Source organism: Pteronotus mesoamericanus, unplaced genomic scaffold (genome assembly GCF_021234165.1).
Source record: "Pteronotus mesoamericanus isolate MK-2021 breed Mesoamerican mustached bat unplaced genomic scaffold, CSHL_Meso_final scaffold_232, whole genome shotgun sequence".
In the NCBI taxonomy this organism is placed as follows: domain Eukaryota; kingdom Metazoa; phylum Chordata; class Mammalia; order Chiroptera; family Mormoopidae; genus Pteronotus; species Pteronotus mesoamericanus.
This window is the reverse complement of record NW_026555311.1, coordinates 13867157-13893007: the sequence shown is the minus strand read 5'-3', so window position 1 is coordinate 13893007 and position 25851 is coordinate 13867157. Positions and strand designations below refer to the sequence as shown.

Genomic DNA, 25851 nt, shown 5'->3' with positions numbered 1-25851 from the left:
GACATATGCTGTGAGTAATTGGAGTATGGTGTTCAGTTCTATGTGTCGTTTTAATAGACACATCAACCTAAAATCCATTTGAAATGTTCTGGGAATCAGGGATCTAGAATCCATGTCATGTGAAAAACAATTGGGACTACTGTAACTGAAAGAGATAAATTGGACCTCCCAATTTTCCTGAGTTCCTTGACATAACAGGTAGATTTACCAATGAGTGGGTAAACCTATTCTGGATTTTAAGGAAAAAACCAAGTTCTCCTTTGCATGGCAGTGTTGGTCAGTTATAATGCCATAGATTTATGGGTTGAGAAAGGAGCTCAAGTTAAATAGTCTCTGGGATTTGTCCCAGTTTTAAAATATGGTGATTCCATATTTTCCCTTTAAGGACCTAAAGGTAATATACTCCTTTAGTAAAGACAGTTAATCTTTCACATGTTAATGTGAAACAGGTACACAAAACCAAAATTTGCTTCATAGTAATTGATAAGTAGTTGCTGTTATGCTTTATAATGAGATGTCATTGCAGTATATTTATCAAGTGATCTTTGCTTTTTGGGGTGTCTCTAACAGCTGTTGTGTCTTCCAAGTTAAATCAAAATTTCATCATCCAACTCTCTGAGACATTTCTCAATATAACAGTATTCTGCTGAAAATATTATGTACCTCTTGTTCAGTAATTACATTTTTCATCTTTAATTTTGTGTCAACAATGGAGCAGCGCTCTTTACAAAGAAATGGTACAGAAAGTGAAGAGTTTGGGCAGATAGCAACTGTTCAAAACTGAGTGACAATGACATAAAAGAGGTATTTTCTAGTCATAATTATAAACCTGAAGTCACAGATTTCTTTAAATATTGTTATTTTTACCTAACTCAAAAATCTAATTGTTGAAGGACATGGCTAGGTCCTCTGAACCATGAATTCAAAAAACAGCAGAAGCAATTATGGCCAACCCTGTTTATTGCTTTACCATTTTCTTGTCTAAGAGAATCTGATAAAAACACGTATAGAAATTTTTCTAATAGGTGTCTTTCCATGATATCAGATAAAAGATGTAAATGTGGAAAATGTGAATCAGAAGAGGGGAGAGAAGAGCATTTTTAAAGGAAAAAATCCATCTAAAATCATAAGAAAAGAAAACTTGGACGCTTTACAAAGACCTGTGCTCCTTCATCTAATCCATGGAAAGGTAATAGTGATCTGGGGTTTAGGGGGCCCACATCTTTTTCTCCAACTTCATATTTTTCTTCCCTTTACTAGATATTATTCTTAGGTGATCATGATGTCACTACTTTTATGGTAAATTAAATGTTTTCAAGAACTAATAAATAGGTTGCAAAGTAGATGTTTCAGGAATAAATCAAGGTATTTAATTCATTTATATTTTCTAGCCATTTGTGCTCCCTATTTTATAATAGTCATTACAGTAAAATCAAGTATTTGCTTATTGATAGGATGATTAAAAGGTACATTCTTTATTAAATTAAGAAGGATCAGAAAGGTGTTGTAACACAAAAGTTCATCACAGATGATTGAATAAATTCAGGAAAGTAGACAAATTATGAGCATGAAATGATCTAACTTAGATAAGCGATATTGTAAGAATATCAATATCTGAATAAAGTGTAAAATTGAGGGTTTTGAAAGGATATGACACTTTTAAATGCTTTTCTTAAAAAAGTCATTTAGAGATTACTTTAAAACTATGACTTTGAAAAGCCATTTATACATAAAGTAATGAATGGACACTGTATTTGAAAATTTGCTCAGAAAATTCTATAAGTGTGCATTACTTGTGGTTTGGTTCTACTGTATTAAAATGGTATTAATATGTTTGGGATTGAGAAACAATTGTGATCACTTAATTATTAGGCATTATATATGTGGGCTTATGAAAAGTATAGATATTACATTGATGTGCATAAAAATGCATTAATAAAGATGAAAGCTCAATTTTAGGAACTTAAGTAGAAAATAGAAAAGGACTGTCATAGTTGAAACTCTATGCATCTCTAAAATTTCTATAGACTCAGAAGTTCTAGATTCAAAAGTTTTAGATTCAAAATAAAGATCAAAATAAATACTTTAAAATATAAATTTTAGACATGTAATATATTTCTAATCATGATGCATTTTTTTTCTTTTTTACATAAAGTACTAAAAAGGAACTCATAAAAATGATTATTGTATGGTCACCTCTCCTACAACCAAATATGAATCAACATTTCAAAAATGCTTCTCTTCCTTCTCTACTTGTTAAAATATTTAAAATGCTTCAGGTTTTGCTCAGGGGTCTTTCTTTTATGAAAGTCACATGCTTCTAGCCAGCTGGAAACAGCCAGTCCTTTTTAGGATTCCCTTAGCACTTTTTAGCTCACTCATGGCCCTTATCACTTTCTTTTGTCATTTGTGGTCATTACTAAGCTATGGGTTTAGATAGAGAAAATTTCCATTCTTTATGTTTCAGCCCTCCTTTCACTTTCATGCCCTCCCATTCCATCTTCTCCAGAGTACCCACAACCATGCCCTACACTGACTGACTTGGTGTTCCAGGAAGACTTTCCCAACATTCTCTCAAACTCCTTCCTCCCCTGGGCTTATTTCTTTGAAAGCACTTGTCACAGTGTATTGTAATCCTCTCTTTATTTGTCTGCCATCCACACTCAGAGTAGGCTTTTTGTGGGCAGCAATTACTTCTTTATATATTCAGCGCTTTGCTCATAGTGGGGAATGCAATAAATTCTTATAAACGAAAGGAATGAACAAATAAGGTTATATGGGGCTCAAGTGAGTCAGACTTTGAGAAAGACTTTGTTTATTGTTTGCTTAATAATAGCTGAAAGTACTGAGCACCCAAAGCCTGCACTGACTGAAAGCGTTGCATGGATTCTGTCTTTTATCTTCAAGACAGCCCTAGGAAGCAGGTGCTGCTTTATCACTCTCTTGTACCAGGTGAGGAAACCAAAGTGAAGAGAAGTAAAGAAAGTTGCCTAGGGTCACATAACTAGCAAATGGTGAAACTGGGATTCAAAACAGAGGGTCTAATTTTATTTTTTTCAAAGATTTTATGTATTTATTTTCAGAGAGAGGGTAAGAGAGGGAGAAAGAGATAGAAAGAAACATTGACATGAGAAACATCAATCGATTGCCTCTCACATGCCCCCAGTTGGAGTCCTGGCCCTCAATGAAGAGTCTAATTTTAGAATCTATGCTGGGAATCACTATGTTATACTATCTTCTGTCTGGGAAGCATTGGAAAAATATCAGCTCTTTTGTTGACTTGTAGCATTCCTATTTCATTCTTCATCATATTTATTAACCCTCTTGATTTTCACATACCACAACTTTGTTAACAACATGAAATACTGTTATTTTCTTATCTGGACTTCCAATGTGGCAAAACAATTGAACCCATAAAATATTAATTGCATGTAGTCTTAGTAACAACCAATCATTTTATAGCCCTTCGGATAACAGTTGAGTACAAAGTCTTTTGTTACACACACAAATGGACTCAGTGTCCTCACTGTTCAAAGGCTGCAATGGTTGTACCACATCATTATTTCAGTAACTCCACTGTGCCAGTTGTATAGAAGCTATGGCCTGTGATGATTTACTGTGGCCACAGGTTAAAGTACACTGTTCTATCTTTCAATTATATGATAAAGTACTTACCAGAAAAAAACCCATGAGTCCGGAGACTAAGAAGCTATGTGTAATTTTCAGCCACATCACTGCCAAAAAGATCATTATTTAAACTTTCACATCAGCCTTACTATTGGAGAAATTGTGAAAGGAAAGATTGAATTGTTGATCGACAGTTTTCTTAAGAGTCTCAAATTAAATTTTATTTCCTGAAATTTCTGATTTCAAGGATGCTCATTAGCGTGTATTTTTTGTCTTTCCTGAGCCCCCAGTTTTAGGCTCCCATATTTACATTATAAAAGAGAGCCGATTAAAATATTTAGAAACATATTTATTGCACATCTGTTTTTCATGCACAATCTCTCTCCTATATGAGTATTTGAGCCTGACTTTAGTTTTGTCTACAAATCATAAATGAAGTTGGAAACATGATCATTTTCTAGTTAAGTTGATTAATACTGACAAGCAAAAGATGCCTCAAGTTACAGTACAGATTCTTTCTTGGCTTGGAATGCTAATCCAGTGAACTAGATAATCACAGAATTTCCATTTCTAGTTTTTCACTGTCAGTGTTGATTGAATTAACTGCATGGCTGCTGAGTCAGCCCTTTATTTTGTATTGTTTCTAGGCATTGATTTGCTTGTCTGAATCTGGCAATGTGGCTTCTTTGCACACACTGAACCTCCAAAAAAATGTGACACCTTGAAAATCTAATTATTCATATATTTCTTCACTTGTCTGTTTTCCAGCGTGCTGTTTCCTACTTATGCTCCATCTTAGATACACATCAAAGGGTTGTTTACAGATGTCAGCTAAGCAGAAAAGATTAAATGAGTAATTCCTGTTTGCTAGGATCCTTTTTAAAAATTTTTACTGTTTAGCTAGTTAATGGACTTTTGTTTTCTCTTATTCTTAAAGAATGTATATAAGTGAATATATAGAAGCATTTGTTTTACCCTAAGGAAAAAATATGAATAATCTTAACTTGTTTCAAGGGGAAATTGACCCTCCAAATTTGGCAGGAAGAAGCACTTCATCTCCTTCCCCACAACCCACCCTCTCTCTCTATGTTTGGTTTTCTTGAGTTAAAGGATTAGTTTATCACTAGGTTGTGCCACTGCTGGTCTCCAGAATCTCTGAGGACTGTGAGTTTAGATAAGAGTCCTGTGCTCTCAAATGTTCACAGCTCATTTCAGAACTGAATGAAGAAATCAGTTTTATGGCCAGAATATAATTAAACTTTCAGTTCCTGTTATGAAAGAATGAATTTAAGATTACTGCTGTGATAGCCACTTGGATTGAACTGCAAAGTTCTGACTTAATTACTATTTTTTTAAACTATCAAAATCCTGCTTAATTCTAATAATTTTGACATTTTAGCTAATATGCATTACCAGTGCTATCTGTTTGGACCTCAATTGTTTTGCGCTAAGAGAACAGAATTTAGGCCTCAAAAGTAGCACTCATACAGGAAAAAAGAGACTTGATTGCTTTTCTAGTTCTAGGAAAATTATAAAAACTAATAGAAAGAATGAAAAAAATTTCTCTTTATGTCTCACTGTTTACACCATTTAGCCTTCCAGGAAAATAAAAAGTCTCTACCACCATTTTATTATGGACCTAGCAGTCAAGACCAAATCTTGATCCATAGAAGTGTGCAACTAACAAAAGGGTATTTAACCTTGTGTATAGTCCACAGATTAAATCTGAAAACTGAGTTTCCCAAAATTTTGGGTCACACTTAGTAAATAGTTTAGGCACATTTTGTAGCCTGGAAGAAAAGTGAGGTTACCAATGATAAGTAAAAGTATTTTTCCCACCTCATGGCTGCTCTTACTTTCTAAAGTATTTAAGATTCAGGCCTTAAACATCACGGACCATAAGCATGTGAGCATTGCCAACCAGTGAGTCCTACTTACTGTATCTGGGCTCAAATGATCCAGTTATGAACCTACAATAGTCATGATATATGGCAATATCATATTCTGAAATATTACGGTTACACTGTAATTCTTAAGAAAAAAAGACCCAGTTTATAAAATAGAACATCAGAAACTCAGCCTTGGATTCAAGAAATTGTTAGTGATTTGTTTGAGAATGTGATACCATAGATTTTCAAATGCTGAGGTCACTTATTCCATCTCCTTTTTAACCTAAACAAATACAATTCCTACATTTATATGTGTGTCCCGTGTAATGACTTAAATTGATTACAAGTTGGATAAAGTACCAAGTAAATCTGTCACTAGGCAATGTATATGTAGAACATAAAAGTGAAGGGTTGAGGCACTTGTTTGGATAATTCAGGCAAAATATTCTCATCTTCTAAGTTATGAGAGAGTTTTCATGTGGCTGAATTGTTCAGATTGATATTAATTGAATTCATTGCATAATTAATGAGATTTTTGTTTTTCTTGAGAATTCATGGTTGGCTTTCAAGAAAAATAGGAAGGCGTTCAGGGTATTCCTGGTGGAAGTTCTCAGCTATAATTACCATAGACCTTGGGAGTTTTTACAGGGAAGCTATATCCATCCTCGAGTTCTAAATCCTGTGAAGTGTTTGGAGTTAACACAGGGTGAAAAATGAAATACTGGTTTCCAGAAAATTTTCTTTGTATTTTTAGCCTTGTTTCTTAAACATGAGCTAAATTATCAAAATGGTATGAGACATTGTTCTCACTTCTGTGCCTATAATATCAAGGATGCCATTTACTATGGCAGCCAAGCTTGTCACTCTTCTCATTCCAACCTCTTTGTCTTGTCTTCTAAAGAGAAACTCGAAGCAGTGCCTGGAGCCGGTCGTTCAGTAAAAGCATCGCAGCCTAAAATCTTCCCACCTTCTTACCTTCTTATACCGAGGGCCAACATAAGTGCTGCCAGAGGGCCAGATGAAGAAAGCCACCCCTGAGGAATTTTGTTGGTGGGAAAAATGGCTATGTCTGGGCCCTTATCATAGCCTTTGGTGGCTCTTATCTTAGTAGTCTCAAGAGCGGCAGTTGCCATTCTATTCTAAAACCTGTTTCTGTGCTGTCATTTTAAACCTTGGTTGTTTTGTTTTTTTTTCAAGCAGGTAGAGATCGTGTTGACATGTTCAAAGAGAATGTTCCTGATTTGTCTTCCTTGGGCAATCCTTGTTTTTGCAGAAATACCAGCCTACATCAGCACTCTCTTTCCTTCCATGTGCTGTGCCCATTGTGTTCAGAACCCTCATTATGAGTCTCCTGCAATGTCATATTCTGATGGTCTTGCTTCTTAGAAATTTAAATAGCTTCTTTTCACAACAAAAGAAATTCCAGTAACATATCTTTCCCCCAGATTTAAGAGGGATATGAATGTGAACCTTTCCTGCCACTTATTTAACCAAGTATGATAAACAATCCATTTTTGCTTCATTTATATTTATCCTTTTTTTCTCCTTAGGTCAAAAACTTCTACTCATATGAAAATGAACCAGTGGCCATAGAAAATCTCAAGAGAGGCCTGGCTAGTCTATTTCAGATGCAGTTAAGCTCTGGAACCACCAATGAGGTACTTACTAATATTATTAGATATCCAGGCTCTTATTTGTCAATGGAGTTACCTAAATTGTTTGTATGGATTTTTATTTGTAGAAGTTTAGTAGAGAAGTTATTACTCTGGTAAAACTCAGAAAAGGTGAGCTAAGTGGTCAAGTCTCACATATGAAACAAGTTTCCATTTACACCAATGTATACTCAAATACAGGGTGAAAGGAACTAGACTCAGTTACACTGAGGAGACTTATAGACTGTCTGAAAAATAAAGATGAGGAAAACTTGGGGAACATTCTAGCGGCATCACTTTGTATCCAGTCCATAAGGAGATTATTAAAACTATAGATTCCCAGGATTCACTGCAGAGATTCTGATTCACTAGATTAGGAAGGACCTGAGCATCTATGTTTTCACAATTTTCTCAGATAATTTGAATTTATTATCAGTTTGGGGACCCATTGGTCTATACCATCCCTTTTCATTTTACAAAGGAACTGAGGTAAAACTAGAGAAATTAAGTGGCTCCTCTAGTACCATACCTTGAGTCAAAGGCAGAGCCGAGTCCAAACTTTCTAGTGTGAAGTCAGACAGCCCAGGAGTGAGTGAGAAACTCTGATGGCAGGGCTGAGCCAAAGGAATGTTAGTTTGCTAGAATGAAGGCTGAGTGTGGTACAGAGGCTGGCTGAAAGGCCAGTGGAAGCTAAACAGAGTCTATATTGGGATACATTTGTCTACACTCAATTTGTTGATGTGACATATAGAGTTCAACTAATCCAACAGGTTTTTAAAGATTTCTAATCAACTCAGCTGGTCAAAGGGTGCGGGCGCGCGCGCACACACACACACACACACACACACACTCAAAAACACACAGCCTTAGAAGTCAAGTCCTCTTGCCACATTAGAAGTCAAATCCTCTTGCCACATAATTACTCATTTACCAGAGGTTTTGATTTTGACCAGGCCATTTGTCCAATTCTTATTAGACATTAGAAAGAAGTAGGACATCCTTTATTATCCCTTGGGCATAAGAAGACACTAATAAGACTCAACCAAAAATGATGAAGAAGGATTCACTTGCTGGAGGAAATGTTGAGTTCTTCCTGTTTTTCTACTTGTCAGCCTGGAGAGAAGGCCACCTGCCGGGACATATTAGGGGCACTATTTTTTAAGCCAATTACTGTTGGAATTCAAATGGCCCATGTGAGAATCTTTTTACTTTTATTTTTAGGTAGATATCTCTGGGGATTGTAAAGTGACCTACCAGGCTCAACAAGATAAAGTGACCAAAATTAAGGCCTTGGATTCATGCAAAATAGAAAGGTCTGGATTTACAGCAGCAAATCAGGTATGATTAAAATCACTTTCTCTGAAGCATCTAAATAATTACATTCTGTAGGGTTGAGTTTAAAATAATAGAAGAATAAGGTATCATATTTTGGGAACATTTTATAATTTTTAGTTTAGAGTATAATTTCACATACTATGAAATGAGTAGATTTATTTTAATATGTTATATGTTTGAATGATGGGGGAAGTGTGGAGATGCTCTTTTGAAGATTAAAAGATAGTTTGGTATTTGACTTAATTTAAAGATAAAAAGCTGATTAAATATTACAACTACAAATATTTACCTATTTAGGTCTTGGGTGTCACTTCAAAAGCCACATCTGTCACTACCTATAAGATAGAAGACAGCTTTGTTATAGCTGTTCTTGCAGAAGAGATACATGCTTTTGGGCTGAATTTTCTGCGGACCATTGCAGGCAAGATAGTATCAAAGTAAGACAATGTTAAAATTTTAAATTTTCTTTATTTTTCTTTTATGTATTATTATACTTGGTTTTAAAATATATATAGTATTTCCTCATTTTGACTGTGAACTTCTTGAAAATAGTAATTATATCTTGCACATCTTCTATTTTTTCACATTATCTACAATAATTATCACCTATATTAAATACTATTTTAAAGATTTCTATTTTTTCACAGTTTTAAGATCTTTATTTTCACTATTTAAAGATCTTAAATGATCTTTAACAACTGTTATCCGAAGGGCTATAAAATGATTGGTTGTTACATTTAAATGAAACAGTGTTTCATTTAAAGATCTTAAATAGTGAAAATAGAAATTCATTTTAAAAATAATTCAATTTCATTTAAAAATTGTTTATTGAGTAGAATTTAAATTTTAAAAAGTCAATCTGCTTTATTTATTAAGTTTATTTTCTAATTTCTCTGTCAAGTGTTTTCAATGTCAGTGTTAAAAAGGTGGTGGCATTTGCATGTTCTGAGATTTTTTTGTTTGTTACTATTGTTAAGAAACACATAAAAAGTTTCACAGTAAAGTAAATGAGACAGAATTTTTAATGTCAATTATAGTACTTAAGGTATTCAAGCTTGTTATTTCAATTTGAGAAAAGTTCTCTGGTTAGAATAGTTCTCACAGGCTTAAGAATTAGAACTTCAAATCTAAGAATATGTGGTATTTCAGATGTTAATTTAGAAGAACATTATTTTGGCATTAAATGTATTATATTTTATGCCATTGCTTTGCAAATGTTTTCTCTAAAGTAACCATCATATCGGCATTGAATGGATGCAAAATCTATGAGAAGTGCCTCAAATTCTTGAAATTTTATTGAAGTCTCATCTGCAGTAGAATTTTGTATTCTACTATTGTTTTAATATATTTTTATGTAGACTAATATGTTTAATTACTTATCCAGTCTATCAGGTAGCAACATTCATGTTATTATTCTCTCTCATAAGTCTGGGGCTTGCCCTGGCCCACCAGCCATGCCTTGCCTGGTGTCTCTTATGCAGTTGTAGATAGTCACTGACCAGAGCTGGCTCAAAGGTTGCTCCCTCACCTCTCCGGTATTTGGGCTGAAAAGATGCAAACTACTGAGTCTCCTCGTGCATTTCTCTTTATCTCCATGTGGCTTCTCAACATGGCAGCTTCAGGTAGCCAGACCTCTCACATGGCAATTAAGTCTACAAAAGTACATGTGCTGCTAGAATGTGAGAAGAAAGCTGAACTCCTGCTTATGACTTAGCCTTAATAGTCATGTAGTGTCACTTCTACTATTGTCTTTTAGTTGGGATAGTTACAGACCTTGCCCAAGCTCAAGGAAGGGGATGTAGACTCTACTTCTTGGTGGGAAAGAGATAAGTTTCTGAAAGAACATATTAGGCAAAAATACTATTGAGGCCATTTTTGGAAAATAAATATTTCCTAATTGTCTTAGTTAATAATGGACATGTGGTTGTATTGAAGATAACATTTTTAGAAAGTTGGGCTAAATTCAAAAGAGGTGACATTATATATCTTGTTTAGCATTCATGTAAATTTTCTTCTCTATATTCTCGTCATTATATTTTGAAAATCCAGCCTTAAATTTTCAATCTTTTACCACTGGAGACATCACAATTTGAAAGACATGACCATATACAACTTGAATAAATTAGTATCTTGTTTGCCAAAAGAAATGGCAATTTGTAGATTGCACACTCAAAAGAATGCTGCTAATGTGATATTTATCTTCCTTTGCTTATATAGGCAGAAATTAGAGCTGAAGACAACTGAAGCAGGCCCAAGGCTGATGTCTGGAAAGCAAGTAGCAACCATAATTAAAGCAATTGATTCCAACTACAAGGCCCTTCCCATTGTGGGGCAGGTCTTCCAGAGCGAGTGTAAAGGATGCCCTTCTGTAAGTGTGAACAGTTGTAATGTGCAGCCAAATATGGGAATAGTCATGGCTTAAAATTCTATTTTACTTTTATCTCCAGTGGAAGCTTCAACTAATTGAATGAAGAAAGTTTGTGAAGAACTTCTAGCCACCACTGAGTTATGACAGTAGCCTAATATTATGCGTTTAAAATGATGCAGAACACAGTAATAATTAACAAATAATTACCATCCTCTCATCTTAAATCAAAAATGTTGTGACTTCAGAACAGCTTCTTAAAAGTATCACCTAGAACTCAGAGGCAATAAGGGCCTAATGAAGTTAGTGGGAAGCATATTGTACCAAGAGCATGGACAGGGATCTATATCCTGAAAGTTCTTTCACTTAGTACCATTATGTCCACAGGTGAAATCTATTACTCAGCCAGCTCAGTGTTCCCAGTATTGCTGTGAGGACAAAAAAAGATACCCAGCCTTCTGCCTAAATTAAGGGATACTTCTTTGCCACACTCCAACCTCCCCTACAATTTATAGTTAGAGATGAGATAGCATATTCCCAAGGCAAAGGGTAGACCAAACTGTAACATTTTTAATCCAACAAAGAGAAATTTCACTTATTGCATAGATTACTTGTGATGTAGGGCCACAGAAATGACTTTAAGGTCCAGCATTTCCTAATACAGGTTTAACCTGTTATCAAGAGAGCAAACCCTTGGCTTCATGCTCTGTTCGTAGTAAACAGAAGTGCTCTTCCCTTGGATATTATTAGTGTTCAGTAAAGCATAATCATCAAAAACTAATACAACAATTTGCTTAGAGTACAAGGCAGTAATGCCTTACTAATTTCTCAAATATACCGAAGTTCAATTAAGAGAAAACACAATGAAGCAGAAATCATAACTCTCAAACTTTGGTTTTTCTTTTGTTTCTCTTTCATATAGCAGTTAATGTTCCAGTATAATTTTATAATGTCATCTGAGATAAAAAATTATTCAGAAAACTGTCTATGAAACCAATCAGCTTTACTTATGTTGTGAACTATTAGTTTCTCCCCCATAATTATTAAACGTTATGAACCATCTAAGATTTTTGATAGCTATTTCTTCATTATTATAGGAAGGATTTGTGTCTTTGAGGAAATTGCTTTTCAGAATAATGTTACTATTGCAACCGTTTAAAGAAAAAAGAAAATCTGACTTCATGTTGATATGCTCTCTGCCCTCAGAAATGACCCAATAAATCTTTGGCCAAGTACAGCTGATATTTTTTCTTTGCAATATCCTCTTAAGATTAGATAACCAAAAGGGATTTGAAAAAGAGCAAATTATATCTATTGCTTATTAGAAGGAATGGATAATTTAGAAACTGGTAGCATGTTGATAATCCTAGGGTTAGAGTTGGAAGTCACTGATGGGATTTAACACATTCTTCATAACTAGGAAGAAAGTGGTAAACTATGAAAATAAGTTCTTTAGCTTATTTCAAAGACAAATATTGTCATTACTTAGAACTATTTACTATTTTTAAAACCACAGTAGCATAATAATAGTGTATATGAGAATTACCTTTACCTAAATACTATTCTACTTCCGATACACATAAGTAATAACTGTTAAGATGTTAGCCATAGTAACACATGGCATTTCATACAAACTAATTTAAAGAGATAATATGAAGCTGAAATTATTGCAAAAATGGATTCTCTGTGAAGTCCCTATCTAAGAAAGCTGACACAGTTCTTCAATGGTTCTAATATTTTTTCCCTCCAAAATATATTAATGAAAATTCTGCGCAATTTCATTATGGTGGTCAAGGCCTGGCCTCAGATATAATTCCCTTGTTGACCAATATGCCTGGATACCCAGGGTCCTTTGAGCTAAATATTAATAGACAAAAACAGTCTCGTACCAAAGAATCACACACAAGGTCAGCAGGCCTCTGTATTTGCCTCTGAGAGTCACAGCAGTGTGATATGCACAGGGGGCAGTCAGGTTTATTGAGTGAAGATACCAAATGCTTCTTTTGCTTGTCAGATACAAGGGAAAATTTATTTCTGGGGAGAACATCTCTTGTAAATGTGGGTGTTCAAAATTATGAATGGGGTACAAGCCTGCAGCCGTGTTTTGCAGCTCCGGGAGCACTGGCAGTCCATCAGAAAACACCTGCAGCCTGAAAACCTCTCCAAGGCTGAGGCCATCAGGAACTTCCTGGTCTTTATTCAGCATCTCAGGACTGCGAAGAAAGAAGAGATCCTCCAAATTCTAAAAGCTGAAAGCAAGGAAGTCCTGTAAGTTCCCTGAACAGTGCATGAGGTTGTTCTGTAGGAAAGCATTTCCATGTTGTTGTTTTTTTATTATTAAGCAAAAAAGACCTCTTTTTTAACTAACTGCCCCACCTCCAAGTGAATTATTTGTTGTTTTGCATTTTCTTTGAACAGTTATGCCATAATACAGTAATTTAATGGACTTAACCAGAAATGCAATAACAAGTTTTCAACAGTAGCTCAGAATGAACTTCTTTTTTTAGTGTTTATGAGTTTAAATCAGGTCTAGATTGGTTCATAGAGGATGACAAGGCTTCATCATAACACCAAAGTAGCCTGCGGCCTCACTGTTTTTTATAATTTTGTTCTGGGAGCTATTAATTTACATTTGAAAAGGTTTAAGAGTTGACTAAAAAACAAAAAAGCATGAATTTTTCAACTGAAAAATGTGTTTTTATTAAGGATACAGTGATCATCCCAGTCAAAGCTATGTTTTATATGAATTAGTGAGGACTGGGATAAACAGCTGAAAAAGTCTAGAGAAAAGAAATAAGTACATAATTTGGATATTTGATGAAAGAGTGATTCATTTTATGTGCACAATTAAGACAGTTAACTATATTCTCAAATTTACTTGGTCTGTAAATATAAGTGTTTTTGGTAGGTAAGAGAATTTTTCTGTAAACACAAATCTAGCCGTATGATACTAATTATCCTAAATGATGATGTAGAACATGGCTCAATTAATTTGACAAATATTGAAAACAATCCATTAACATAATCAAAAGTAGAAATTGCTGTGACACACACAAATACAGAGCAGCAGTGGTCGCTATGTTCAAAGGACTCAATTAACCAAGAAGAAGAGAATTTAGCTTTTTTTCTGAGTAGTCTATTTATTCTTGAGCATATATGTTATTTGCTTACCTTGAAGACATTAAAAAAATTGATAGACATTTTATACAGCTAACCACAAGTTGATTGTTTTCTTCAAAAATAAATTGTTAAATGAAAAGTTAAAAGATATGCAAAATCCTAAATTTTCAGACTCTGTTGTAATTATAAAACTTTAAAACATACTGGCAGAATGATTTGTCTTTACATCAAAGACAAAAATACTAATAAGACATTGTTTAAACAATATTGTACCATATCATATGTAACACACATATAGCATAGGGTAGTAGAAAGGTAGGAGGATGAACTGAAATCAGAAGACCTGGTTTTAAACTCTGACATTCTACAGTGTATAATGTTTAAGCAAGTCATTTACATTTAGCTCCTCTGGACCTCACTTTCAAAGTCTGTAAATTACAAAGAATAATTCCTTTTATAATATTTATTCTAAGATAGTGAAAGGCAAGGTGGCAGAATGTAACATTTCCCAAAGTTTCTATTGTATGTGTCTTGTAATTTGCAGAATATTAACAAATTTGCCAAGAGGAAAAGATTTCTGTGAGCAACTGAGCTTGAAAAATACTGAGTGAAACCAAGTCAAACAGTTCTCTTTGATGCAGACATTTGTAAAGCTTTTAATTTGATAATTTTATGTATAAGTTTCCTTAAACATTTCCTAAACTTAAATGATATTTAAAATACCTGTTCTTAAAGCATTTTGTAAGACTAGTGTTGCATGGAAATCATTCTGGGAAACATCAATATAATAATTAAAAGACCATGAACTCCAGACTCATAAAAACCTGAGTTCCAGCCCTAGCTCCACTCTTATCAGCTATGAGACCTTGAACAAATGACTTGATATCTCTGGGTCTGTTTCCTTATATATGAGGGTAGTAGTAAGCTGACAGAGATGTTCAGTGAGGTAATTAGTATTAATAAGAGAATATAGTTATATAGCATTTAAAATGTGCTGAGCACTATTTTAAGTGCTTTACGTAGGTTATATAGTTTAGTCCTCCTAACAATCCTAAGGTTAACTACTATTTTTAGCCCTATGTTACAGATGAAGAAATTAAAGCAAAGAGAGATTGCATACCTAAAATTTCTACTGTAGTGCTGTTTAATAGACACATAATAAGTAGGTCTCTCTCAGATTCTGCTTCATTTACTGGTTTTTTGTTATGTTCAAAATTATATAGTATGAGTATATCTTTTTTAAAAACATAAAGCAGTAAACACATGTATGGTGTTTATATGGATATGGAATAAAATATTTACATATATACTATATTCCTTATAATGACAACAAGTTTCTGAAATTGTATCATCCCAGACTGAACCAACCAGAGATTCCTGATAGCTAGAACATGTAATTAGAATTTTCCTGGAGGACTTTCATTCTGTTCACACATGGCAGAACAATGAACTGTATCATGGTGCATTTTACTTTTTTAAAAAAGAGGAAAACTTTCTCCCTTGGATATAAATTAAACTTAAAAGAATTAGATAATACTGTCTTAGTTAAATTAGACATTTGAGAAATGAGTATATTTATAAAGATAGAGAAAAAGAATCAGTTTTGGGAGACCATAGACTTTATATATTTCTCATATAGAAAAAAATTTAAACTTAATTAATAAATTTATTTATAAATCTCCAAATTATATTTGACTTAGGTTAATATAGTAAAATTGGTTTGTATTTTCTGAGTATACATTGAATGCGAAAGAGAAGGGTTAAAAGAGAGGTTTAAAATAAAGTGGGGGTAGTCTTTTTGAGACAGTTATTGTTTTGTTCAAAAAACTTTTTTAAATTCACTTCTTTAGGAAATCCAAACCAATGGAAAGTCTGTAAATAGTAGAGATTTTAAATAGTTCATTAAGCACCCTAAACACTGACAATCCGTGACTATGCCTTTTTTTTAATAGACCTCAGCTGGTAGATGCTGTGACCTCTGCTCAGACCCCAGACTCACTAGATGCTATTTTGGACTTTTTGGATTTCAAAAGTGACAGTAGCATTATCCTCCAGGAGAGGTTTCTCTACGCCTGTGGATTTGCCTCCCATCCCGATGAAGAACTCCTGAGAGCCCTCATTGTAAGTCAGATGGACACTGGGAAAATAAAGGCTCTCACCAATAAAAAGCTCTCAAGAACAAGCAGTAATTAAAAGTTGTTTGCATCAGAATGAAGGCTGACCAAAGACCTTCTGATTATTCATATTCAGATTCTATTGAACTATTTTTTATCCATTAATTATTAACTCTACAATAAATTATTTCACATGGTGTCTTCTTTGCAGTTCCTCTAATTAACAAACTATACTTTATGGAAATTTAAATATTATGCTTACCTATCAAATAATATAACATGAAACAAAATTTCAGAGAGGAGAAGTTTTGGTTATGCTTCAAAAACATTTTAAAATAGTTGTTTTGACTTCAAAAATCTTCATCATATTCAATGCACACTATATTGAAGAGATACAGTTCTTCCAATATTAAAAATTTATATTGAAAACAAAAGTAGACTTCTCTTGGGCCCAGGTTTTTTTAAATGTGCATTTATTCACTTATGATCTAATTGAACAATTCATAATCTTTTTGGAAAATGGGCCCATGTAAGAATCTGATAAAAGCATTGAAGCACTTTTCACCCATGTGTAAAATTTTACAGACTTTTTTTTTCTTTTTGGTTCATTAACCCAATGATTCCAATCCATAAACTTCTAGGGAGTTCATAGACTAATGTAAAGAATATCTGGAAAGGGGAGAGTCTTATTAACTCTTCATTTCAGAGTTAGATAGAGAATTTGTAAGCGTCTCTGACAAAGCAAAGTTCTGAGTTTGCAACCTAGGAACATAATTTCCTCAATCCCTGGTTACTTTGTCTCTTAACTAAAAATATTCCTTAGAAATGTTTAAAGTTTGGTAACTTGTTTTATCCCTTTTTGGCTAATAGGGTAAATTCAGGGGGTCCTTTGCAAGCAATGACATCAGAGAAACTGTTATGATCATCATTGGGGCCCTGGTCAGGAAGCTGTGTCAGAGCGATGGCTGCAAACTCAAAGTAAGTGTGAAGCCATATTACATGTGTAGTTCCAGACCATCCTATTTAACATCCATTATGCTGCCCACCACTGGTATTCCTAATCCCCTTTACCCTACTCTACTTTTTCTATTTGCATAGCAATTATTGCCATCTAACATACTTTAGAATTCAGTAATTTATTATACATTTTGTTTACTTCTGTCTCCACTGAAATGTAACCTCCATATAGAATTGGATCTTCCTTTTTTTCAACACCAATTGCTTAAAATAGTGTCACTTACATAGACAATAATTAATATATAGTTGCTAAGAGGTGAATAGCTCATTAATCCTCCAGTATATATTTATTGAGTGCCCATTAGGTACTCAGTTTTGAATGGTGTATATGGTTTAATTCTTGTTATGAGAAAAATATTAGACTCTTGGGCTACCTCCTAGAGAAAGGCTTTATCTGTAGTAACTGGGGTTTGCAGTTTTGAGTTTTGATGGTGGGAATTATTTACTTCTATTTGCTTAGGACTTTACATTTTATTTTTAATTTCATTTTCTCAAAGCTTTTCCACTTGCCTGAGTGGACTATCAGTTTTAACATTCCTGTTATTAAAATAAAATGCTCACTTTGTAAGCATAACTAAATATGGAAAATCCAAATAGATTAATATCCAACATAGGTCATCTTTCGATAATGCAAATAAATTAAAGATGCTTAATACATAAAAACATAGTCTTTTTTCTGCCTATGTTTATTAGATAGCCAGCTTCCAGTTAGAATTTTTTCTATCTTCAGAAGATATCACTATGTTATTTTGCTTACTGAGTACTTGCTATTAAAAACAATAGAAAGAGAATGTTCTTGAAACCAAGTAATACAAAAGAAACAACTCATAACACTAATGTGAACTAAGTATTAAAAAAATCACTAAAAAATGGCATTGAAAATGTTTGAGTATCAGCTTATTAAAATCTGTCAGAAATGAAACTTGTATAATTCTTATGATATCAAAGAATATGACTTCTTATTATATTTCTGAAATTGAGTAACTGTTTTATTTCAGCAGTAATATATCAAATATTTTCTTAAAGACAAAACTCACATATGAAAACATTCATTCAGCAGTATTAGAAGAGTGTTTGCTCTGAGCTAGGTGTGATGCTAGTCCCTTAATATAAAGACACATAAAATATTCTTCCGCCCTCCAAGAACTAGTTTGTTTACCAAACATGAACAGATAAATATGATAATATTGAATTATAAAAAGAGTGCTCTAGAAAACAAAAGTTACATGTAACAAACTATTGTGTTTCAGGTGCTGAGGAAAGCTTCACCAAAAAGTTAAATATTTGAGCTTAGTCTAGAAGAGCTTTGTAGGTGAAAAGATGGTAGTATAGAACGAAGGACATTTTAGGAGAAATACAACAATGTGTGAAAAGGCCCAAAGTCAAAATGTGCCTGGTATACTTGGGAACAGGGAGAAATTCTGTGGAGCTGGAGCACAAAATATGTATGATTGTAGGGCAGATAGGTCTGAGTGAAGATTCAGACAAGAGGAAGAGAGAGAAGAAAGGTAGGCTGGATCTTTATAGATGATGAGATAAGGAGAGTGATCCTTATTCTATAGAGAGAAGGAAGAACAATGTGGCTTTTAGGCAGGTGAATGACAGGCTCAGATATTTTATTTAGAAAGAAGCAAAAAGGTGTATTGCCTGGGTGTTGGCTACATAAGAGCCAGTGAGAGCTGATTAGAAACAATTGCAACAACCTGGGCAATAATTAGTAAAAGTCTCATTCATGTGGGAGCATTAGGAGACATTCAAGAGCCATTTAGGAAAGGGAGTCAACACTACTTAGTGCCTTATGGGATGTGGGGAATGACAAACGTAAGGATCTAGGCGACTACTAAATTTCCAGGTTAAGATACTAGATGTATGGTGATTTCAACCACTTAGAGTTTATAGAACTGGGTTTGGAGGTGAGAAGAGGGTAGAGCTATTAATTTGCTTGGGGTGTGTTAAGCTTGGAATCCTTTTGGCAGTCCTTTTGGGCATGTTAGGTTTATTGAGCTGTCCAACAAGCAGATGGCCACACCTGTGTCCCAGAGAGGAGTTAGTTAGTACCAGGAATAGAGAGTGGCTGAAATGTTGGGAAAGAATAGGAATGCCTCTCAGAGGCATATAGCATGAGGAGGAAACTGAACAAATGATTAAATTTAAAGTTCTTCTGATAATGGGACAGCCTGGGTCTCATCACATCTTTAAAGTTACTTTGTAGGTAGCTATAAACTATCCACTATCACTGTCACTCAATTTTGTAATGTTTTTGAGTAACCTTTTTCTTTAATGCATCTTTGAAGATAATGAAGCTTGGCCACCAAATGGACTGTAGTGAATGTCCCCTTCCATCTTCACCTACCTCTCTACTTAAGTAGTAGTATTATTAGTTTTTCGTTTTTTCTTTTTGTATTTCTTTGTGCAGCAGTAAGCAGATGTACATACACATTCTTATGTCCTTTTTCATGCACAAAATATAGCGCTCTGTATATACTTTCTTGTATTTTTTTCACTTAACAATATATCCTGAAAATCACCCCATGCTGGTTTACAGAGATCTTTCTAGTTCTTTTTTATAAATGTCTAGCACTCCATTGTGTTGAGTTAGCACTGTTTACGCCTCACCTCCTATGTGTGCTCATTAGGTGGTTTCCATTCTTTTGTTATTACAAATAATGTTAAAATGAATAATCTTAGGCACTTTTTTTTTATTGTTGGAACTGTAGCTTCAGGGTTAGAGTTGCTGGATCAAAATGCATATTTGTTAGTTTTTGCTTAATTGTTTTCCGTAAGAATCATATCATTTATGCTTCCACCAGTACTATCCGAGAATATCTATAACCCTATAACCTCAATAACAAAGTATGTTATCACATTTTTTTAATGTTTTTTTAATCAATTTGATAGTTGGCATCGATGGTTGCCATGGTTAGAGAAAACAAAATATAGTATCTTTCCTTAATTCGGAGACCTTTTATATCTCCCCCAACCCTTCACCTCCTGCCACCACCCTGGTTTGTACATGTGTGTTTGTTTTTGTGTGTGCCTGCAGCCTAATTTCAGTTTACAAATCCTATAAATGAGTTAGGTCTTAAGGATCTTTATTTTAATGATGAATCTGAAGTCCCTAAAGCATACATAGTGGCAAAGATAAAACTAGAACCCAGGTGTCTGTATTTCTAATTTTCTTTTCTATTGAATTATTAGTTTGTACTCAATTCCTATTTTTCTAGGCCAGGAAAAACAGACTTTTCTGATTAAAGAACATATTTTAAAAGTACCAAGCAAAGTATATGCTACATAGAAGGCATATAGAGAAATGCCTCTATATTTTTAACTGTATGGCAGGGTTAATAAAATTCAAAATCAAGTGCAAACAAGCACTTTTTAAACATTTAGTAGAAGACCTTAAAACTGTTACCACTTAAGTACCATCTAATTGTTGCTTTAGAAATTCAGTGAATTGGCAGTTTTATGAATAACCAATCACAGAGGAATTTTTAAAATGACTTTATACATTCAGAATGTGTTCAAAAGTAAGTATGTTCATAACTATACTCATTGCTTCCTAAGAATGTGTTAAGGTATGTTTTTAAAAAAAAAAAACAGTGCCTTTATCAAGTTTTACTTGTTCATTTTCATTATGTGCCTCAATCGGGCAACCAATGCAAAACTTTTTAAAGTTTGAGTTGTTTTCTTGGGCCCAAGAGTGAAACCAGTCATGCCCAAGCCTTGTTTAATGTATAAGTTATGCATATATCTGAGGCAGTATGTGAATTTTTAGGCAGTGGTAGAAGCCAAGAAATTAATCCTGGGAGGACTTGAAAAAGCAGAGAAAAAAGAGGACATCATGATGTACCTGCTGGCTCTGAAGAATGCCCTCCTTCCTGAGGCCATCCCACTCCTCCTAAAGTATGCAGAGTCAGGAGAAGGGCCCATCAGCCACCTCGCTACCACCGGTCTCCAGAGATATGATGTCTCTTTCATCACAGATGAGGTAAATTCCCCAAGACTATTTGCAAAATTCACAAAAGGATGAAAGCGTGCCTAAACATGAGTAAACTGCAAACACTTTTGAAGTCATCCTATTTTTTTCCAAACTACCAATTTCTCTTTCCTGTTTAGAAATACCTCTTAAATTGGATTTAAGGCTATTCTGAAGCAGCCTCACCTTTTGAATAGAAAATGTCCTATATCCTGAAGCATAAACATTAAAGCATATTCTTTTACTTTAAGAAACAAAGTATTTTGAGAAATATCTTTATTCCTATAAACTTTAAGATGTTGTTAAATTTTTTGACAGTGAAATATCTTGGTTTGAGTATTACTGTATTGGTTCCCACAGCTACATTTTCAGGAAGCTATCTAAATTTAACTTCTATTTAGGCAGAGAATGTTTGTAAACCTCAAGCTAAACTGCCTGCTGAGGATGATGTTTCCAGTTTGCAGATAAACATCTTTCTATCGGTCCTGTATGATAGGCTGCAAAAACATGATGGTTAGGGTTAGGGCTTTTGAGACATACAGACCTACATATAAGTTATAACTTTGTCCATTCCTAGTTGTTTGCACTTAAGTGAGTCACGTAACTTCTATATACCCGAGAATAAGGCCAACATTTGGGGGAAATAGAAAGAGACAGAGGGAAGTAGAATTGAAAGAAATATTTATAAATGCCTAGTACAGAACACTACGGACTATGTATTATTAGGCTTGTAACCAACAGAATTATCTGTTGCTACAAAATGCAATTAATTATATTGGCAAATTTTCTTTGGCGTTAATGTATTTTTTTTTTGTAAAAAGTCCTCTAATGTAACCTGTGGACTTTCAGTGATAATGATGTGTCAGTATGGGTTCATCAAACGTAATGAATGACCACTGTAGTATAGAATAGAGGGAGAAGTTATGTGGGGGGTAAGGAGCAAGGATATAAAGGAACTTTCTATATTTTCAGCTCAAGTTTGTTATGAACCTCAAATTGCTCTAAAAATAAAGACTATTAATTTTTGAAAGGAGAAGAGAGGATTCTGAGGTGCTTCATTGTAAAGAAATACCAGTTCATACAGTGATCTTTCCTCAGAGCCCCATTGCCACATGACAGTAGTATCTTTAAAAAATTCTGTATTAGTTAGGTGACATCATGATCTACGACAATAAGAAATGAGCTTCAAAGTCTCAACTTACCAAAAATGTATTTCTCATTCATGCTATGTCTACTGTAGGTAAGGGAAAATGTGGCCCTAAGTTCACTACAATAGTGAAAGAAAGAGATGGAGAGTGCGTACCAGCACTTAGCTGCCTCAGCCCAGAAGCTACCCAAAGCAATTCCATTTATGATCCATTAGCCAGAACTGTTGCCCCAACTTAAATGCAAAGGAACCTGGGAAATGTAAGAATATGTATTTTAAGAGCACTAACTATGCTTGCCACAATATCAGTGTTAAAAATCTAGATGTTAAAAACTAACAAGTTTAAACATCTTTTGAACAGGTGAAGAAGACTTTGAACAGGATATACCACCAGAATCGTAAAGTTCATGAAAAGACTGTGCGAACCACTGCAGCTGCTATCATTTTAAATAACAATCCATCCTACATGGACGTAAAAAACATTCTGCTGTCTATTGGGGAGCTTCCCAAAGAAATGAATAAGTACATGCTTTCCATTGTTCAAGACATCCTACGTTTTGAAATGCCTGCAAGGTATGAAACAGTACGCCTATCTCTCTGCTTATTCAGGCCTATCTATGTGTTTGTGTAGTACACCTGTGGGTAGTAATAATGCTGTGGTCATTATGAGGGGTTGTATTACTTCGTCAAAGAGTTCGACAAATTTTCCAGAAGAGACCTATTTAGTGGGCCAGATGAAACAACTTCAGTTTGGCGCTATGGTTTGGAATTCTGGGTATGATTTTTACTCTAGGTCTTCTGCTTAATCTGGTAAATAAATATTGCCAAATGTTAGTCATGTTTTAAAATCCAACTATATTTTTAATAGAACTTTTTCTGAATGGCACAATGAAAGGATGTTAAGTTCTCACAAAATGGTCTCTCATCGTAACTTTCCAAATGTTAGAAATCTTTGAAGCCTCATATCACAGATTGAAAGAATTTACCGTTTAAATTTAAAACCTTAGGCATGGCCCACATTCCAGGACTACTCAAGATGTGGAGATTGGGATCAGCAGACTTCATTGCCCTCAGTTACTCTTACTGGGTTGTCTTCCTGCTGGTTCCCAAGTCTCTTCTGAATTCACTGATATTCCTCTTCAAAGTGGCTCCCCAAAAGCTCTCTATATTTCCCCCCAAAACAGAGAGACAGAAAAGGAATTTCCATTTCCCCTGAGTTACATGCAGAGCACGTAAAAGATCAAATCTGAGCATTACCAGTTGCAAAGGAAAACAGACATGGGGAGAGACAGAGGAAAATGAAGAGAAGTGGGAAAAAAAAGGCAGTAAAAGATTGAAGGGAAGAAAAACAAGGAATGAGAAGGATGAAGGAAAAAGAAACAGGTAATGAGTAGAAGAGAGAAAAGAGCAGGACAAATAAGGAAGAAGGAGCATGAATAAGAGAAAAGGAGCAGAGCCCATTTGCAGCCACGCATTACGAATCGAGGATCTGACATCTTCTGTTGGTGTGGTTCCTCTGTGAGACTGGTGGAGGAGATCTGCGTGGATTTGCTGCCCTTGTCTTGTGGACCTAGTGATTTGGGGACAGTAAAGAGGAAACAGAGGGCTAGAGAGCAGCCTAGGAAAGGCAAAGAAGCCATCACAAACACGGCAGGTCAGATCCTCAGAAACAAAAACATTAGAGTTGGAAGGGACATTAAAGGTTATCTCACTTGGTATCTCCCTCCAGTGTGGGGGTCTAGTCTCCTGGCAGGTGGCAGGAAGATCACCTTCTGTGAGGAAACTTGTGTCATTGTTCAGAGACTCATCATTACTTTTTTGTATAACTCAAATTTTCCTATTGGCCCTGGTATTATCCCTGGAGCAAAACAGAACAGGTCTAATAATTTATCCACATCCAGGCAGGCCCTGTGACTATTTGAAGAAAGCTGTCATGACCCTCCGCATCTCTTCTCCTCCAAGCTAAAATCTTATAACTTAGTGATATTGGGGGTGAAAGACAATAAAGTAACCATTTTCTCCTTTCAATAATTTTCTACCTTCAGATCTAGGTTCAGATCCTTTAGTGAATTTTTTTTGCTGTATTGTTACAATTTTATAAATACTGATATGATTAGTGTTAAGTCAGGAATGGAAAGATCACAATGATAATTAGAGAAGTTGACAAGGTAGAAGCGTGGGGTAAGGTTCAAGACTTACTATAGAGGAGACGATGGTTTATATATGGATGTAGCTGAGATTCGGAGATTTTTTTTTAATTGAAAACTGCATAAACGGAAGAAATTTATGGAAGTTTACTATTATATGTAATTAGCCAGTGATAACATTAGAGGGTATAGGAGAATGTTTAAGGACATATTGTCTACCTCTTCAGTTTGGTACAGCTTTCTTTAAAAGAATATACTGTTTAACAGTGGAACCAAGATGGTTCAAAGAACATGTGCTTTCCACTGCTGAGGAGTGTCCTCTGGCCGCCTCAGTCTTCTCACAGCTGGGTGTCCTCGCCTTGCTGAGGAATGAAGGGGAAGCCCCATGCCTGGTGCTGGCACTCCAGCTGGCACCTCCCCAGGCCTGGAGCAGCAGGAACATTTGGCCCCCCTGTTTTTTCCGCTGAGGAGTTGGGTTTTTTCCAAATCTGACTTGGGAAACAAGCGCTAAAATCAATGTTCAGCTTTTTCCTTTTATGTGTTGCAGCAAAATGGTCCGTCGAGTTCTGAAGGAAATGGTTGCTCATAATTATGACCGTTTCTCCAAGAGTGGATCCTCTTCTGCCTACACTGGCTACATAGAACGTATGTAACCCAAAAAGAGGTTCTCCCTCGACACCCTTCCCCAGCTTGGTATTGCTGGAACTGTTATTAAATTACAGGACATTTTTTTCTTTCCTTTTCTTTCTTTCTTTTCTTTCTTTCTTTCTTTCTTTCTTTCTTTCTTTCTTTCTTTCTTTCTTTCTTTTTCTTTCTTTCTTCTCTTTCCTTCTTTATTTTCCTTCCTTCCTTCCTTCCTTCCTTCCTTCCTTCCTTCCTTCCTTTTCTTTCTTTCTCTCTTTTTTTTTTTTTTTGCCTTTAGGTAGCCCCCATTCGGCATCTACTTACAGTCTTGACATTCTTTACTCTGGTTCTGGCATTCTGAGGAGAAGTAACCTGAACATCGTTCAGTACATGGGGAAGGCTCAGCTTCATGGTAGCCAGGTAATTCATTTTCCATTAATTCTGCTGAATAAAGTATATAAAAAATTAGTCTGAGGTAAAATAAGGTTATATACCAATGGTAACACTATAGCATGCATAAGTTAACAGCAGCTTCTGCCATATGTCACCCATGATTCCATCATCTGCAAGAGGCTGTATGGTTTATAGTCCCAGAGAGAATTTCAAATATGAACTTGAAATCTAAGTAATTTGATTCACTAGGCTTGCCAAAAACCCATTTTTCTTTTCAAAGGTACACATAGTCACAGAATTGAAATTGTGCCAGCATTTCTCACATGTGTTTTTAAAATTATTTTATTTTTATTCACAAATATATTTCTTGGAGCCCCAGATATTTAATTCTAGTATATAATTTATTCCTCTGGGTGTTCCTATGAAGAGATTCATTCCCCATAAT

General features: G+C 34.8%; 1 protein-coding gene across 1 annotated transcript in view; it reads left to right on the top strand.

Moving 5' to 3' along the window:
* The window catches only part of MTTP (microsomal triglyceride transfer protein), a 44638-nt gene that overhangs the window by 6064 nt on the left and 12723 nt on the right, over positions 1-25851 (top strand). The window contains exons 3-14 of the mRNA XM_054591691.1: positions 1046-1189; positions 7067-7174; positions 8390-8506; positions 8801-8940; positions 10721-10871; positions 12979-13136; positions 15941-16109; positions 16973-17080; positions 20895-21107; positions 22604-22815; positions 24937-25034; positions 25312-25433. Of these exons, the coding sequence (XP_054447666.1) occupies positions 1046-1189; positions 7067-7174; positions 8390-8506; positions 8801-8940; positions 10721-10871; positions 12979-13136; positions 15941-16109; positions 16973-17080; positions 20895-21107; positions 22604-22815; positions 24937-25034; positions 25312-25433 (1740 nt within the window). The remainder of the gene's footprint in view (positions 1-1045; positions 1190-7066; positions 7175-8389; positions 8507-8800; positions 8941-10720; positions 10872-12978; positions 13137-15940; positions 16110-16972; positions 17081-20894; positions 21108-22603; positions 22816-24936; positions 25035-25311; positions 25434-25851) is intronic.